Source organism: Quercus suber, unplaced genomic scaffold, assembly GCF_002906115.3.
Source record: "Quercus suber isolate HL8 unplaced genomic scaffold, Cork oak 2.0 scaffold_256, whole genome shotgun sequence".
Lineage (NCBI taxonomy): Eukaryota > Viridiplantae > Streptophyta > Magnoliopsida > Fagales > Fagaceae > Quercus > Quercus suber.
The window spans coordinates 283,426-301,183 of NW_027069712.1; the positions used below are offsets into that span (position 1 = coordinate 283,426).

Here is a 17,758-nt window from a genome sequence, read left to right on the forward strand (position 1 = left end):
GTTTTCTTGGGCCATTTCAATTTTCTTTTTCCATGCATGTCATGATATTGTTATCAAAGTTGAACCGCCATTGTTAATTTTTGAAGGTTTTAATTTGAGTTTCTGGAATTTGATATTAAAACCCAATATAATGTTTTTGTACTATTGGATAAATTTGGAATGACTTGTTGAGCTGTTTATGTGGATAGAATAGATAGGTACTAGTTTGCTTTTGTAATCCTTATCTTGAAAAATTTATTGTGGATGTTCTTTTTTTTGGTAGCTGATGAAAGTAGTGAGTAGTGACATTAGAACAAATAAGTGGGGTACAGTAGAGAATAATTTGGATGATGTAAGTTATCATCAGACTCTGTTCATTACCTTAGAAAGTTAGACCAAATACAACAACTTGTATGTATAACCAAATTAATCTATTTCTTGAAGAAAGAAGATGGAGAACCATGGGCCCTGGGAAAAGAGAGACTGTGTTAGTGTTTTCTAATCCATGCATGTTTAGAGGACCTTGCGATCTCATACACCTTATCCCTGTTTGTAGCCATTGAGATGTTGATGTAGATGGTTTAAGATTGCTTTCTGCCCTTTGGATGCGATAGGCCACTTTCCGAAAGGTCTTTAGTACTTGGCCTTATCTTTTGGGTCCCTTTTTGTTTTTTGCGTTCAATATTTACCTTCATTGTCATTGTGCCTGAAAACCGTCTAGTTTCAGTGAAGGTTCTGTTACAAATTATTGAGAAGAGAAACAGAAATAGTTACATAAAATCTAAGTGGATGTATGCTTATCACAAAAAATTCAGCATAAATCATGTGTGGTATGTTGCGGTGATGGTTAGGACTTAGGATGTTAGCCTAGACCTATCTTGCAAAATAGGAACCCTTGCAGATGTCATGGTTCAGTTTTTAATAATTGGAAAACTTAACTTTAATATTCTTGGGCAACCTTGACTGTATTTTTGTCTATATTCTGATTTTAAGGACTAAGGAGCCAACTTCACCAATTTTTATAATTGTGATCATTGTGCTCATGCTAACATGTGCACTGACTGATGGCTTTCAGTTTTTTTATTATGTCTTCAACACAGGGTCCTACAATGGAGTGGACATCTACTAACTCCTGCTTATGTATAAATTTGCTCAGTTACACTCTCGATAGCACTTGTCTTCTTGATCCTTTGGAATTTAATCAACAGGGGTGTGGGTGTTCACTTGGTGGTTTCTGAATCCATTGATCTTATTCATGCTACCACATATTACTTGACCATTTGAATTCTATCTGTCTTCCTTTCTTATTGGAATGAACTACCTTAGTTTCAATTGTTGAAAGTTATTTAGTCTTGTGATTCAATTTCCTTAGGCCTGTAATTAGTAGCATACAACCCCCTCACATCCAAAATCTCTCCTCATTTAGTGTACAAAGCAAACAGTTTCTTAAGCTTGCATGAGAAGTCAAATTTTTTGAAATACTACCGAGAGCAGCTCTATTCCCGATTCAATTTCAAAGGCACTTTCTTTTTGTAAAACTTATTCAAATCACCATTTGCTATCTTGTTTACAGGAAAAGCTGTAATGAAGGGTGTCCGAATGTTTAGAGTCAATTTGCAAGTTGGAGCATTTCTTTGAGTTCAACTTTTAATTTTGTCTTCATTTTTTTTTTTTTTTCTGTTTATGCATATGAGTGAATGCTCTGATCAAACAACTCTGAGAAATAGCCCATGCCTTTTAAGGAAATTGGCATTCTCTTCCCAGTTTCTCGTTTGAGTCAAAATATATTTGATACTCCAGCAATATTCTCTCCTTTCACATGATTGGTAAATCCAAATTTGAGTTTTGCCTATACTGATTGATGCTTAAATCTTGGGTGGAAATGTTTGAACTAGGCTGACGTTGTAGGCTTTGCAGGTATATTGAGCCCAAAATAATTTGCATTTTTCTTCAATTTTGACATGCTCAAGTGATCAGCAATTCGACACACATAAGGACAGCTGACTCTATTGTTTAAGCACCTATTTCCTAAATCAAAAGTATGATTTAATGCCCATTTCCAGTGTTTCTTTTAATGGTCAATTCACTTTGGTTCATGTTGATTTAGGGGAAAATACTGAGAACTTGCTTTTGGTGCTAGCAAAAATTTATTTGAACTGGTGTCTGATGTCTTTCCTTACATAGGATGATGAACTTAGGTTTTGTTTGCTGAGATAAATAGGGGTTGCATAATAAAAGGGAATGATGATGTAACTGAAGAATTGTATTTGTTTTGACTGTGATGTGTTTCAAAATTATGATGTATCTCTCCCACTGCAGGGTAGAGGTAGAGACTAGCCCATAAAAGTAAGGATCATGATTGTTACACCCATAAAAAAATTTCATACTGCGTACACGTTATGTTTAAAATTTGGAGATTCTTGAAAAATTTAAACATTTGGTGCCTATATTTTACACATGGCATGTACGGAGTATATATGAATGTAATAATTTTCCTAAACATTAATAACAACACTATTTGATTTCAATCTTATTTCTTACCTTACACACACACACACACACACACACAAGTTTGCAATTCCTCGGTCAAGAGTGGTTTTTTTCCCTCCAAAGTGAAGTTTTCACCTACAAGGAGCAGTCAGATATTAATTTAAAGACGAATTTTTTCAATTTTCCATTGTTATTTTCAGAATTTGAAGCCATATAGATTTATCCCACTTTTGATTGCCAATGGAAGAGCAATAAGGTTATGGACAATTTTAAAAATTTTTTTTTTAATGAGATATTGTGAAAATTTTCGTGTCACTACAACTTCGATTGAAGAATGACGAGTTTAAGCAAATTATGGTTAAAAATGAAAACATATTAGAGAACAACTCAAGAATAATATTAGATGTTAGTATAATTAAAATGTTGGAAGAGAATTGATGGTTCAAATTGGACGTTTTACAACTAGGATTCGGAAATTTAAATTAAAAAATAAAAAGAAAAAGAAGAAGAAGATATATGCTTGTTGAAGAATAGAAATGTTCATATAGAACAACATTTTAGAACTAGATTGGAAGCCCATTTAAATTAGAACTCAGGGGATAGTTTGAACTTTCAAATATGGGCTTATGGAATGGATATATCCGCATCTTCAACCAAAATGAGGCATTTCTTGCTGGAGATCAGGAGGTGGAGGTCATTTAGGGACTTCACTTCAGCTCTACACGTCTGCAGTTTTTACTATTGGGACAGTTATTTCCTTATTCTACATGATTTTAAAACATAATTTCCCTTCATTTCCATTGAATATTTCAATGTGAACAGTGAATGTTAAGGTTCCTACTCTTGTTTCAATTTCTTACATAAGGAGAATTTCCTCATTTTTAAGTGTTTAACTTCTTCTTCTTCTTCTTCAGCCAAAGTTAATCTCAGTCAAGTGGAAGGGACATCTAATCACAGTGCCATTTCGACCAAAATGACCCAATTTTCTTAAGCAAGAATGAGATTACTGCATATTACAACATAACGGAATTAGGCACTCATGGGCAGGCCTAAAACCAACCCATAGCCAATTTTCTATTCCTATTGGCCATAATAGCCCAAAGCCATGCAAATGCCAGATACAGCATCAAGTATTTTTGAGATATCCTCACACAACTTTTTCGCCACGGCTTTCTTTTACTTGTAATTTATGGAAGTGGCAAAAATTATTACAAAAATTTTGTCCGTACAATTGTTGAAGAATCCATTGTCTAGTAAGGATTGAGATCTAGTGTAATAGTTAGGGACATTCCATTATGCAATCAGTGACGGCTTCAAGATTTTTTTTTTAGGAAAGTCAAGAGTTAGAAATTTGTCATAGGAGATAAGTAAAAATTAAAATCATATATTTATTTTTTGCACAACTTCCATATTATATACAATAATCTAAAATAGTATTCTAAATACAATTCAATATACAATACAACATTTATGGCTTGTTTGGAAGTTTAGAGAGGGAGGAGAGTAGAGGGGAGTAGAGGGAAGGGGAGTAGTGGGGAGGAGAGTAGAGGAGAATGATTCACCTCCACCTTATTTGGATGTTTTTAAAATTAGTAAGGGAAAGGGATTAATTAGCCATTCCCCTTGTGTAATTTTGTTAATATAATAAGGGTAAATTAGATAATTTACTTGGTCAATAGTTTATGTACTCTACTCTCCCTCCAAATCTCTCCAATTTGGGGGAATTAAAATTGGGGGGCTAGAGGGAGTCCAAACCCCTTCAAACTCCTCCAAACCCCTCCCCCTCATTCTTTAAAAAACTTCCAAATAAGGTAATTGCATTATTCTCCCTCCCTCTACTCTACTCCCCCTCCTTTTTTAAACATCCAAACATGCCATTAGTATGTATGTGGTACATGGAAGTGTTGTTCTTTTCCCGTGCTTTTGTAGCACCATATGCCTATTCCCTTCACCGGAGCAAGTCTCCCTAACTCCCCTCCCCCAACCACCACCCCCCCCTTCGTTACTAGCCTTAATCACACTCCATATCCACTACCCATAGCCATCTCTTCAAACCGCATCCAACAATTCTCATCCCCTAGCAGATTTCTCTAATCTCGTCATGGAGGTGTCCAATATAGTTAATCGAACCACAAAAGTCTCATGCTTGGATAAACGCCTAGAACTCCCCCCAAACCAAGTCAATCTCAATCTTTCCCAACACAATCTTCTGGGCGAACTCATTTCCTCAAAAGTAATAGGCTTCAACTCCGTTAAAGATGTGGTCCTAAAAGCATGGAGACCCATCTGTGCATTAGAGGTGAAACGGCTGGGAGGAAACGTTTACCTGATCAATTTCCAACACAAAGCTGACCTTCATAAAGCTTTCCTCAGAAGGCCATGGTTAATTAGAGGCAGCCATCTGATCCTAAAGAAATGGAGCCTAGAACTCACCTAGCAAGAGATTGATTTCTCCCTCTCATCCTTTTGGGTTCAAGTTCACAGCCTCCCAAGACTATGGCAATCCGAAGACAACCTAAAAGCCATAGGTCGTAAGTTAGGAGCGGTCTTAGAGGTCAACTTCAATGGCAAAGGAGGTGGTGAATGGAGGAGATTCACTAGAGTCTGAGTAGTTTTGGATATATCCAAACCTTTGATCCTAGGCTTCTTCCTCCCTCGTCCCAATCTTAAGGACCTTTGGATTAGTTTGAAATACGAAATGTTGGCAGATATCTGCTACAACTGTGGCATCATAGGCCACGAGGAAAGCAAATGTGTTAAGGAAATTTTCTACCTCCAAAACTCCGTCCAAGTGCCATTTAAGGCAGCTAGACCATGGTTGAGAACTGACTTCCACAACCCTCGAAATGGTTTGTTCGACATGCTCAACCCCGCTCAGCTAATGATTGAGGCAATCACGGATGCAACTTCAATACGCTCACCACCGATTCAGGACAAACCCCCATGCCAATGTCTGACCTCACACCATTCAAGTCGCTGTCCATCCATGAAATACGACGAAAGCCCTGACCTAATTCAGTCCCAAGATGGCCACTCCACAATGCCAGATACAAACAACTCTGTGGTGGTAAAGAACGTGGCCAAGACTCCACAATCCCACTTGCCTTCAACTGCTCCTTCTGACATGGGGACCACCAAAGATGATGAGGTAATTCACAATAACATTGCCAACCTGTGGACACAAGGTTGTATCCTAAACTCACACACACATTAGCATGTGTCTAACATGCAATCATGGCATCTTTATTCCTAAACAAACACACTAATTTATCCACAAAGCAGAAAGCCAAACATGCGAAAGAAACCCTAACTTTCATCTAACATGTGAAAACCCTATCATACATCTAAACAAGGCAGCAAGCATATCATCCAACAACACATATCAAAAACAAAGTATCAACACATTAGAAACCCTAATTATACATCTAAGCATGTTTCATCATATCATCAAAATAAAATCAAAACACAAATGCATGGACATTTCTAATGCATGACTTACCATTTACTTACCTCTCAACAACATAGCACCTATGGCATTGATGAATGGGCATGTGAATGAATGGCATGGTTTAAGAAGAAAATCCTAATCTAGCATGTGATAGCAAACAAGCATGTGAGGTAGAGGTACCAGCACATATAAGCATGTGAACAGGCTCTAAAAAGGAACAAAACATGTGAAACAAACCAAACAAACAACATAAAGAATCTGGGTTAGGGTTTCTAGGCAAGCACCTACGTACGTAGCCCGAAGCCTGCGTATGCAGGGTTTAACCGGCGTACGCATGCTCATGGCATGTGTGCGTGGGACTTACTCAAAACCCTAACCTAGAAATGAACAAGGCAGAAAATAGAGCATGAACTAAAATCCTAACTTTAGCAAACAAACATACTAAGAATACCAAAACTTAAACCTAACCTAGAGAAAGCATATTAAAACATGTTTTAAAAAACAAACAAAGCAAATAGAGAGATTTAAAGACAGAAAAGAAGTTAAAAAGGAATACCTCACAAAAAGCTTTCCAAGCTTGATTTTGATCGTTCCCTTCAGTCAAACCTATCACAATTCAAAGAAATAGTGATTAGCAACATTAAATTAAAAGGATTGGTGCCAAAAAAGGTCCTAATCAAACAAAATTGACTTGAGGTGTTAGGATATATGTGTTTCACTTGTTAAAAACATATGTCATTCTTTTATGTAATTGGCTAATCTTTTGACAAAACGCACTTTACTTGTAATTTGGTAGATCTAGGATGTGCTTAATACTTCAAGAAACATGTTGTTCAAGTCTAGTATTAAAGCCATGAAGTTTAGACCAAGAAACAAGTGAAGAAAAGTTGTTCAATAAAGCTGGACAGATAACTCGACATCTGCAGACAGATAGCTCGACAGCTGTTCGACACCTCTCGACAACCAGGCTATCTATCGTGATTTTCAACTTCTTCTTATCGCAATCTCGATAGCTTCTCGACAACTGATAGATCGATCGAGAAAGCTCTTGTCTCCTTGATAGCTCCTTGATAACTTCTCTCGATAGCTGTATTTGTCTAAGTTTAAAGCTCGACACCTTCCGATCGATCGAGGTTATGGGAATTTAGATTTCCAGATCTGATTTTCGGCCCATGATGACATGTATGTGTAGGGTTTCTTTTCTCACAACCCTAGACCTATATAAGGCTTATTTTAGAGGTGTTGGAAATAAAGATAAATGCAGTGGAAAATAAGTTTTAAACGGATTTACTTCATTCGATATTGATAACACGTACTAAGTAAATTTCAGAATTCAAGAACAAGAGATCGTACCTTGAAGTGGTGAATTTCAAAATCGAAGATCAAATGTTCTTGGGAAGACATTTAATCTTCACTCCAATTCCACTTGATACCCAAGATGTGTGGTCTCTTAATCGGTAACAAAAGGGTGATTAGAGAGTGACAAAAACTCACATACACACACTTTCACAATGATGTTTCTCACTACTAATATTCTGAACGTTTTTCCCTTTTTGTATCTAACCAATTATCTAATTGGGCTGGCCTTTTGGGCCTTTCCAATTGGGCTTAAGTTTGTGGCTTGGAGTGGGACCAAAAGGGACCAATAAGACACTAGCTCCAATGAGCCTTGGGTTTTTCTGTCAACTATTGACAAGTCCAAAGTTACCATTAACTATATTTAATACCACTATATAAATATAGTTGCACTCTAGGCCTTATCAATAAATTATTTCCCAAGACTTTATTGTACATGCAACCCCTTCATTAAAATATTTGTAGTAATACAAAGTCATGAAATGTTGACTGCCACTTTATAGATTACTACATCTTAATCCTTGAGTACCCAGTTTAATCCTTTATGTTATTCAATATATATTTATGAAATCCAATTTTACAAATATATATACTTTAGTAACTCTTTACTAAAGTGGTTGGGCCCAACACTCTGAATAACCAAACCCATTAAACTTATCTCAAGGGAATATTTTATATCTCCGTTAAGAGACTATGAATTCCATCTTGAGAATATATGTTCCATCAACACTAAATGTGGCTGCCCAATATACTGAGGTTTTGACCGTTACTTTAGATCTCACTCCTGATATATCAAAGCAACCTACACCTTATGATCAGGTCCATTATTCTCTCAGAATTAAGAGTTCATGCAAAAGTAAGTCGTGAGATTTATTATTCATTTGACAGTCTTTAGGAGAATAATAAATCTCACAGCGGTCCAGTTCAATATGTCTTAACTCTTAAAACATATCAACATACCAACTAGAAGTCTCCACTTCCATGATCAAGACAAATCATCTTAGTTGATATGTTATAGTCTTCGCAGATGAAATGCCCAATTTCATCACCGACTACAAACTAAAATTCTGAGTTTATAAAGAACTTGTGATTTATATTTGTCTGTGACTTTTCACATAAATCACATACTATGCATCTCATGGACTAAGATAATGTCCCACTAGTTCATAAATAGTCTCATATAATTAAGCAACTTAATTATTCATGACATGTCAATAAATTGGATTTTAGGGCACAAACCCTAACAAGAGGCCGTCACAGAAGAGAATACAAGGAGAACATATGCAAAAGGTGACCGATGCCTTATTCTCTCTAAAAGAAGCTACTATGTCTTTACGCCTTAGGGTTTTGTAACCAAGTGCTTTTTGATCTTCATTATTGATGAAGTGAAGAACTTTGCAGCCAATAATCTTCTTCTAGTTGGTGATTAAGTTGCGTACTAGGATTTGCGCAATTGATTAGTCATGTATTGGGACTCGTGCATCATCAAAAAGGGTGGCGTTCATATATTGAAGAGTTTAGAAGTTCTGAAGCGGTAGAAGGTTTCTACTGTGAGTTCATCTTCGGAGATTTTTAACAAGTTTTATTCATAATAAATCTAATTAAAAACTTAGGTTTAAAACTTGTTAATTCTATCAACCAGGGTCTAAATTTCCCAACAAGTGGTATCGATTCACTCTGATTGGATTAATTTCCTGAGTGTGATCCTTGACCTTTGTTGTCATGGATCGTGGAAAATCTCTTTTAATTTTTCCTTTAATTGATAAAACTAATTATGCGTATTGGAAAGTTCGTATGAAAGTTTTTTTACAGGCTCTAGGTGAACAGGTATGGCAAGCTGTTGATGTTAGCTAGATTAATCCAAAGGAAGCGCCGGTGGATTGGGATAATGCAACAATCATTGCGGTAAATTTCAATAGTAGGGCCTTGAATGGTTTATTTTGTAGGGTGATCAATGAAGAATTCAAGAAAATATCATCCACAGAAGTTGCCAAAAAAGCATAGGCCATTCTTGAGACCACCTATGAAGGTACCAAGGCAGTAAAGACTGTGAAACTTTAATGACTCACTAGTAGTTTCGAAGAAATAAGGATGGAGGAGGATGAGACCTTTGATGAGTTCTATGCTAAACTCAAGGATATTGTGAATTATGCTTTCAATCTTGGAGAATCTATTGTGGAATCCAAAATTGTTAGAAAAATCTTTAGGTCCTTACCTAAAAGATTCCATGCCAATATCATTGCCATTGAAGAAGTGAAGGACATTGATCAAATTCCTTTGACTGAGCTTGAAGGGAACCTTCAAATCTATGAGATGAGATTAGGCTCAATGGGAAAAGGTGGAAAGAATAAAAAATTGGCTCTTAAGGGTATAGAGGAAGAGATTGAGGACTCTAAAGATGTAGATAAAAGTGAAGATAAGGATGAGGATCTAACCTTCATAACTAATGAGATTATCAAACTTCTTCAATTTAGGAAAAAGGATAAAGGTAAACCTCCTAGGAAATCTAAATCCTCTAGGAAGGGCAAGAATGAGAAACCCCTTATTCAATGCCATGAGTGCAAAGGTTTAGGTCATATGAGGATAGAGTGTCAAAACTACCTCATGAAGGAAAAGACCAAGGAGTCAAAAGATAAAGGGTTGATTGCTACTCGGAGTGATACTGAGAATGACTCTTCTGTTGAGTATGTGGATGAATGTAGTTATGTTATGGCCTTTGTTGCCACAACTGATAAGGTGTTTGTGGAGAGTGCTAGTGACAGTGAGGATTCTTCTAATGATGAAGTACCCAAGAAGTTGACCCTTCAGGAAGCCTATGATAATCTATGCACTGAATTTATAAAATCTGAAAAGATTTCTCATCTTTGTAGGAAAGAGCTTAATGAGGTAAAACTGAAAAAGCTGATTTGTTAGTTAAACTAGATGAGACTACATGGTTAGTTGAGACTCTTGTTGTGGAGAACACTTCATTAGAAGAGCAGGTCAAGAATCTTGAGGTTGAGCTTAGTCAAGCTAGTACTCAAATAGAGAGGATGTCTAGTGCAAAGCTTGATGAAGTATTAAGTGCTCAAAAACCTAGTTCTGATAAGACTGGCTTAGGATATGATGTTTCCTCCAGCCCCTCCTCTTTCACGGCTTTTGGATCAAGGATTGTCTTTATGCCCCAATCTGAGAAAGGTGATAAAGGTATGAAATTTAAAACTGATTTGGCTAATTCTAAATCCTCTGTTAGACCTCATGTTTGTCACTATTGTGGTGTTTCTAGACACATTCGTCATAATTGCTTTAAGTTGTATCCTCATAAGCAATTGTCCAAACGGTCACAAGTTTCCTCTCAAGGACCTACACCTTTTTTTGGAGAGTTATTAAAAGTTTTGAACTTTTTAACTCAATTTCAGAAGAATTTTAATTCTTCTATGTCTTTTAGTAGACATATTAGGACACGTGTCTTTTCATTTTCACGACCAAAGACTCGTGCTGTGTGGGTGAGAAAGGAGCCTAAAACTTAATTGTCTTTTTTTGTTTGTCCTCTGCTTTAATTCTTTCTATCTAAAGTAGGACTGTTTTTGCTTGATTTCTTATCTGTGTTTGGAATCATGCTTTCATGCATTTGCACCTTTCTATCATGCCTTCATGCATATGCATCCTTCTTTCTGCTTTCATGTTATTTATCTGTTTTTGTTTGGTTGTTTAGTCTTTATTTTGTTTGTTTTTCAAAATAAAATAAAAAAGAAAAATCAGAAAAATACAAAAACAATGTGTGTTTTGTGTACATTTGTACTTATGTACCTTGGATGGCTATTGAAACAAAGTTTTCTAAACTTTGTATCTTTTGTAGCTTAGATGAACATCTCTATGCACAACTAAGCAAGTGAGCTTTATGGATCGGGTTTGTGATGAGTAAGGTTAAGTGATCTCTTGTACTTAACACTCATATCACTCTTTTTAACGAGAAGGACTAGAAAATCCTAAGAGAAAGGCATAACTAACCATCTTACCACTGTTGCCCGCCAATCATGAATGACATCTGTATGCTTTGGCATAGCAAAAGTGTGATGTCAAGGATATTTGTGTGCTTCGGTATAGCAAAATTTGAATGTCAAATATCATTGGGTATTTCTTTTCTCTCTCTTATATGCTCATGCATGATATGCTAAATAAAATAAAAATATGCAAAGAAAAATAAAAAGCAAAAAGATAAAAAATGCTTTTAAATATGATTGTAAGCGTGTATTCTAGGAGATGTAGGAATTATAGAATGTACCTCGAAGGTGATAGTCCTCATCAAACAATTATGATTGTGTGTGAATTAAAGTGATTTTCTCATATCTCAAATCGTCATAACATGTAGACACTATTGTGATGTTTTTCACACACGACACATAATATTCTTTGCAACTTTTGATACATGTGCAAGTACAATGTGATTTGGTCATCACAAGGTTTACATGTGTTCATGTATGCCCACTAGTTTCTTATACCCTTCGTCAATCATGACAAAAAAGGGAGAGAAATTGTGGTTTCTTTTTAAGATTCTACATGTTAGGGGGAGAAATACATGCCCTTGTAAGGGGGAGTTGTGTTTCATCTTGTTAGGGGGAGTGTTTACCTCCTTGTTGTTGTAGGAGCTTCTTTTAGCTTCTTCTTCTTGTACCTTAGGTCTTATGACCATGTTTACATACATTGTGCTTATCTTTGATATTTATATATGATGATGTATGTTTTCTTTCACCTACTTTTACATGTGTTGTTTCTTTTCTATCTTTATACACATATTTCTTTAATTGTATGCAATCTATTATTTCTGTTTCACATTAAGATGCGTAATGAGTTTTGTTTAAAGTGTTCTAGAAATATAGGTTGTCAAAGTCTACTTACCATAAACTCTCTTATTGCAAAGTTTTTCAAGAGTTTGTGTTAGGATAGATTTTACTGTATTCAACAAGTGAATATGAGTTGAGTGATTTATGACTTCTCTCTTATGTTCATTTGTTTGTTGTGGTTTTGTCACAGATTGCCAAAGGGGTAGATTGTTAGGACATATGTGTTTCACTTGTTAAGAACATATGTCATTCTTTTATGTAATTGGTTAATCATTTGACGAAACGCACTTTACTTGTAATTGGGTAGATCTAGGATGTGTTTAATACTACAAGAAACATATTGTTCAAGTCTAGTATTAAAGCCATGAAGATTGGATCAAGAAACAAGTGAAGAAAAGCTGTTCAATAAAGCTGGACAGATAGCTCAACACCTGCGAACAGATAACTTGATAGCTGCTCAACACCTCTCAACAGCTAGGCTATCTATCGAGATTTTCAACTTTTTCTTATCGCAATCTCGATAGCTTCTTGACAGCTGGTGAATTGATCAAGAAAGCTCCTGTCTCCTCGACAGCTCCTCGATAGCTTCTTGATAGTTGTATCTGTCGAAGTTTAAAGCTCGACACCTCCCGATCAATCGAGGTTATCGGAATTCAGATTTTTAGATCTGATTTTTGGCCCATGATGACATGTATGTGTAGGGTTTCTTTTCTCACAATCCTAGACCTGTATAAGGCTTATTTTAGAAGCTGTCACAGAAGAGAATACAAGGAGAACATATGCAAAAGGTAACCGATGCCTTATGATAAATCCAAGGAATTAGTGGGCTGAAAGTTCTGGGCGTTAACGATCTACAGGCAAAATCTTGAAAATAACAAACAAGAAGTCAAAGGAGACTGGTGAAGGCCGGCCAAAGATCCTCTGATGATGAAGTCAGTGAGTTTGTAATTCTCAGTAAAGAGAAATATTTTCTTATGGAAAATCTCTGAATGAATCCTTTACCTTCCTGTAGAATAGCCTTTATATAGTATTTGCTTGAGGCAATTATCTCTCCTACCATTGTGGAGTTTGGAGGATTCGGAGGTAACTTCCATAATTGCCATGGAAGTTACTTTATTTGGGGTCTGTTGACTATAACCGTTTTTAAAGAAGGAACAATTAGTCTAATAGAAAAATGGAGTCTGCTTAAAGGGAGATGTCCAGAACACTCGTCCATCTTCCTAGATTGATGGACGAACCAATCCTTGGACGAGCTCATCCATCTGATAGACGGATGGATGAGCTTGTAATAAATGGAATCCCTTTCCTGTGGACGAGCTATATGGATGAGTTTAATAGTTGAATTGTTTTATAACATCATCAGTTGCCCCCAGTCCATAGGTCGTCTAAGGAAATGTATGTTTGCAAATCTGAACGGTTTTTAGACCCTTTAAAACACACAGATTGCGTAGCCTAGATTAATTAGCCAAGTTGTTACTTAGTCAAATTAAGCAATTCTAGGTTAAAACAATCAAACAATCATATCAAGAATAATAATGCAGCGGAAAATAAATAACACAAGATATGATCACCCAGGAAACCACACGGTAAAAACCTGGGGAGGATTTGACCCACCGATCCTCAAGGCTAACCTGAATTCACTATGAAAGAATTGAAGTTCGTACAAAAGGACTACAAGCTCCCCGCTCGACTTCCTAATGCTACCCACCAGTAGANATCTGTGCTGCACTAATTATGGCACCTGATGCATTGGCACCTGATGCATTGGCTGCTGCATTGGGTGGCATACTGTGCTGCATTGGTGTGGCAGCTGGTGTGTCCTCTGGTGTGGCAGCTGATGCATCCTCTGGTGTGGCAGGTGTGGCAGCTAGCATTTCATAGTAACAGCAGGTCTTCTTTGTCATGCCATAAGTTCTCTGGCTTCTTCATTACGAGAAGGTACACTGGGACCCACCGGCTGAGGAGACATATATCCGATACAGGTATTTTTACCTTCCTTACAGTTGTGTCATGTAATCAAGAGTTGGTGTAACAAGAGGTCTTCTTTGTCATGCGCATAAGTTCTCTAGCTTCTTCCTTACAGGTGTGTCATCTAATGATTCTAATCAAGTTATTTCTTCCTGTAAATCTGTAGCGGAGTTGGCGTAACAAGGACAGGTCTTCTTTTTCATGCTATAAGTCTGGCTTTGGTTTCTCGCTATCATACACTGGTGTACCATGAGAGATGTCACTATGAAGAATCTTAAATCATTTGAATTTCCGACCCCCGCATCTTTTTCCTTGTTTTTTATTCACTGAACAATATTCCTCGGTCTATTACTCATTCAGCTAACGTAATAGATGTCCCAATATTTTCTTTGAATGATCATTCAAAGTGACACGGATGGAATATATTATCACTATTCCCACTGTTGAAGAGGGTAATCTAGATATGTTTGAAATCTTTGCCACCAAAATTAATTTCAATGACCCTTGCTAAGCTTTCCTACACTAAACTTTTAAATTTTTTATGTAGAAAGGGAATTTTGTGTTTGTGAATTCGAATAATATGAAAGAAGGGGATTTGAGAACTGGATTATTATACATCATGCCGTAGAGACCATTGAAGAAGAAATTGAAGAGGAAAGTTTCAACGATCGATCTCAATGAAATGAAATTATATGATTGTCAATTTCAAGATCCTTTTATTTTGGTGGTAAGCAATACACCGAAGTTTATTGAATTTATTGGGGTTGATAGATTTAATTCGATTGTCAGTTCTTATTTCGTAAATCTCTTCAATTACATGAAAACCAAGGAAAAAGAAATTCAAGTTGGTTTGTTTATTCTGTTGATGAGTTGCAAATATGGAAAGAATATCAAGGGGCTCAAGCATTCAAAGTATTTGTTCTCTGGGCATGAAAGATTTAAGATTTCAACCCTTAACTCTAAGACTAGTTTGTTTTAAGTGGAGGGGTCTGATGTAGGTTGGAGCTTCAAATTAATTTCTATAATAATTTCTGTAATTTGTTATATTTTGTATTTTTATGCAATTTTTGCTATTTTAGGTTTATGGCATTTCTTTCCTTGTTTTTAGGTGTCTTTAATGTTTTTAAGGTCAAATTTGGTTCTTGTTATAGTTAGGTATTAATTAGGAGTTATTTTAGAATATATTTTCTAGTCTATAAAGTTTTATGAAAGATTTAAGATTTCAACCCTTAACTCGAGGACTATTTTGTTTTAAGTGGAGGGGTCTGATGTAAGATAGAATTTGCAAATTAATTTTTGTAATAATTTCTATAATTTGTTATATTTTGTATTTTTATACAATTTTCTTTATTTTAGGTTTATGGCATTTCTTTTCTTGTTTATAGGTGTCTTTAATGTTTTTTAGGTCAAATTTGGTTCTTGTTATAGCTAGGTATTAATTAGGAGTTATTTTAGAATATATTTTCTAGTCTGTAAAGTTTTATGAAACCCTTAAATAGGCCCCTAAGTGTGTAAACATTTTTTTAACAATTATTCATTCAATAAAATTTAAACTTTTGTCTTTCTAATTTCTGGAGGATTCCAGACCATTTCTCCTTATGAATTCAAAAACCCTTGTGGGTTCAAAGAACCCCTTGTAGATTCAAGGTTATTTTCAAAAGCAAACGTGTTTTGTTTCTTTCTTTTTTAGAAGTAGACATGTTCTGCTTCTTGACCTTTTTGCATCCTACATCAAGAAAGGTAAAAATTAGTGCAGGAATTTGAGTGATGTTCGGACCCACTACAAAATTGCAAGTATTATTTGGGCGTAAAATTCAGTTAGATACTCATTATAGAAATAAAAATCATAAAATGAATGGAAATCATGTTAATTTTGGATAGATGATTCCACTCATTACTCACGAAAATCTCATAAACTTTTAAGTTGGCGTATGAGGCAACGTCAAACTATCTTGAATAATTTGAAAATGGTGTACCTGTCAAGGGAGTCAATATTGTATCGGAGGCTATATCGGTTTGGCCAGCGGTACGATATATTTTGAATACCGGTCAATACTGGTGTACCGTTTCGAGTTTACCGCTATTTTTTATATTTATGAATATATATATATATATATATATATNAAAATTTACAAAACTTAAAAAAATTAAAAAAAAAAAAAAACTTTTTTCTGTACTAACCTGTATTGCCCGAAATTGGCCAATATGGCTGGTACATGGCTGGTACGGCTTGTATTTAAACCGGTACGAAACGTTAATGTTTCGATACCAGTATACATACCAGTACGGCTGATACTGGTACGGTATTGACTACCTTAGTACCTGTACTAGTGAACAACTGCCAATGTGGTAATTTGAAAGGGTTGAAGTGTGTCAACTTTCGACGTTAGAATAATTGAAGCCTAGGCTCAGATAGGGGAATCTAGTAGTGGAGGTTTTGGAAAATTGGTAAATATTAGTATTATGGAGCATTAACTTTGGTAAAAGAACATTATAGTCATTGATTTGAGTAAAGACTTTTTTAAGCAATAGCTTTGAGTAAAGACTTACAACTTAGGTCATTGATTATTATAATAATGTTATGGGCTCTAATGTGTCAAGAGTTTTGTAAATCAACTTATTAATGTTGAGGGACTTATTTCGTTATGCACATAGAGGGTTTCAACTTTCTAATCCCTTCACCCTCTACTAGTAAATAAAAAAGAATCCCTTAAAAATGACAATCTTTTATGTATCTTTTCGTTTAATAAAAATTCATATTTGGTGGGTTAATGATAATTTAGAATGAATATTGACAAAAGGTGCACACTGTACTATATATAACTAGTCAATAACCTGAGTAATGTATAGAAAATTTTTATATAATGTGATCATTTTATTTATTTATTTTTTTTTTTGTCTGAAGATGGAATTTCAAATATAAAAAATTTTAAACCGAGTTTATAATATATTACATAACTAGAGTACAACTATTAGAGTACATTAGTATTACAATTTTCGTGTGTGTTCTAATAAGTATTACTGTTTACTAAAAAAAATTAATGTTTATCCCACATTGGTTGTGTGTGTTTAGTGTTTGTTATTTATAACTCCAGTCTACAACTACAAATGTTAGACCATTTTGTAGTTGTATTTTGATTATGTAATGTATTATATAAACTCGGTTTAAAATGCTAGTATCACTATCGTTATATGGGCTTTGCTAGATGGACAACATGGGCTAATGGACAACCAATATCTCAAGCCCAGATTATATATTCAAGTATTAAATAAAAAAAATATTTAAAAAAAAAAAGAAAAAAAAAAAAAAGAAGGAAGCCTTGTAGGGTTTGTTTGGTTGGAGGATGGAAAAGTATGAGGTTCTAAAATATTTTAGTTTTTCTTATTTGTGTTTTGTTGGGGGTGGAAAATTAGAGGGATGAAAAACTTTTTTGTTTGATTGAGAAAGAAAAAAAGGAAGAATAGAAAATAGAATTTATATAAATTTACTCATATACCTCTATTAGATAAAAAAATAATAATAATAATAACACAATAAATGAGAACTTCATTAAAAAATTGTGCATAAATGAGAACTTCATTAAAAAAATAAAATAAAATAAAATAAAAAAGAGATGCACACAATAACCCAAAATATATAAGAAAAAAAAAAGAATGAAAAATAAGGAATGACAAAAAAAAAAAAAAAAAAAAA

General features: G+C 35.0%; 1 protein-coding gene across 1 annotated transcript in view; it reads left to right on the forward strand.

Moving 5' to 3' along the window:
- Positions 1–13,830: 13,830 nt before the first annotated feature.
- Positions 13,831–17,758, forward strand: part of LOC112010356 (probable LRR receptor-like serine/threonine-protein kinase At3g47570) — an 8,413-nt gene continuing 4,485 nt past the window's right edge. The window contains exon 1 of the mRNA XM_065781062.1: positions 13,831–13,954. Within this exon, the coding sequence (XP_065637134.1) occupies positions 13,831–13,954 (124 nt within the window). The remainder of the gene's footprint in view (positions 13,955–17,758) is intronic.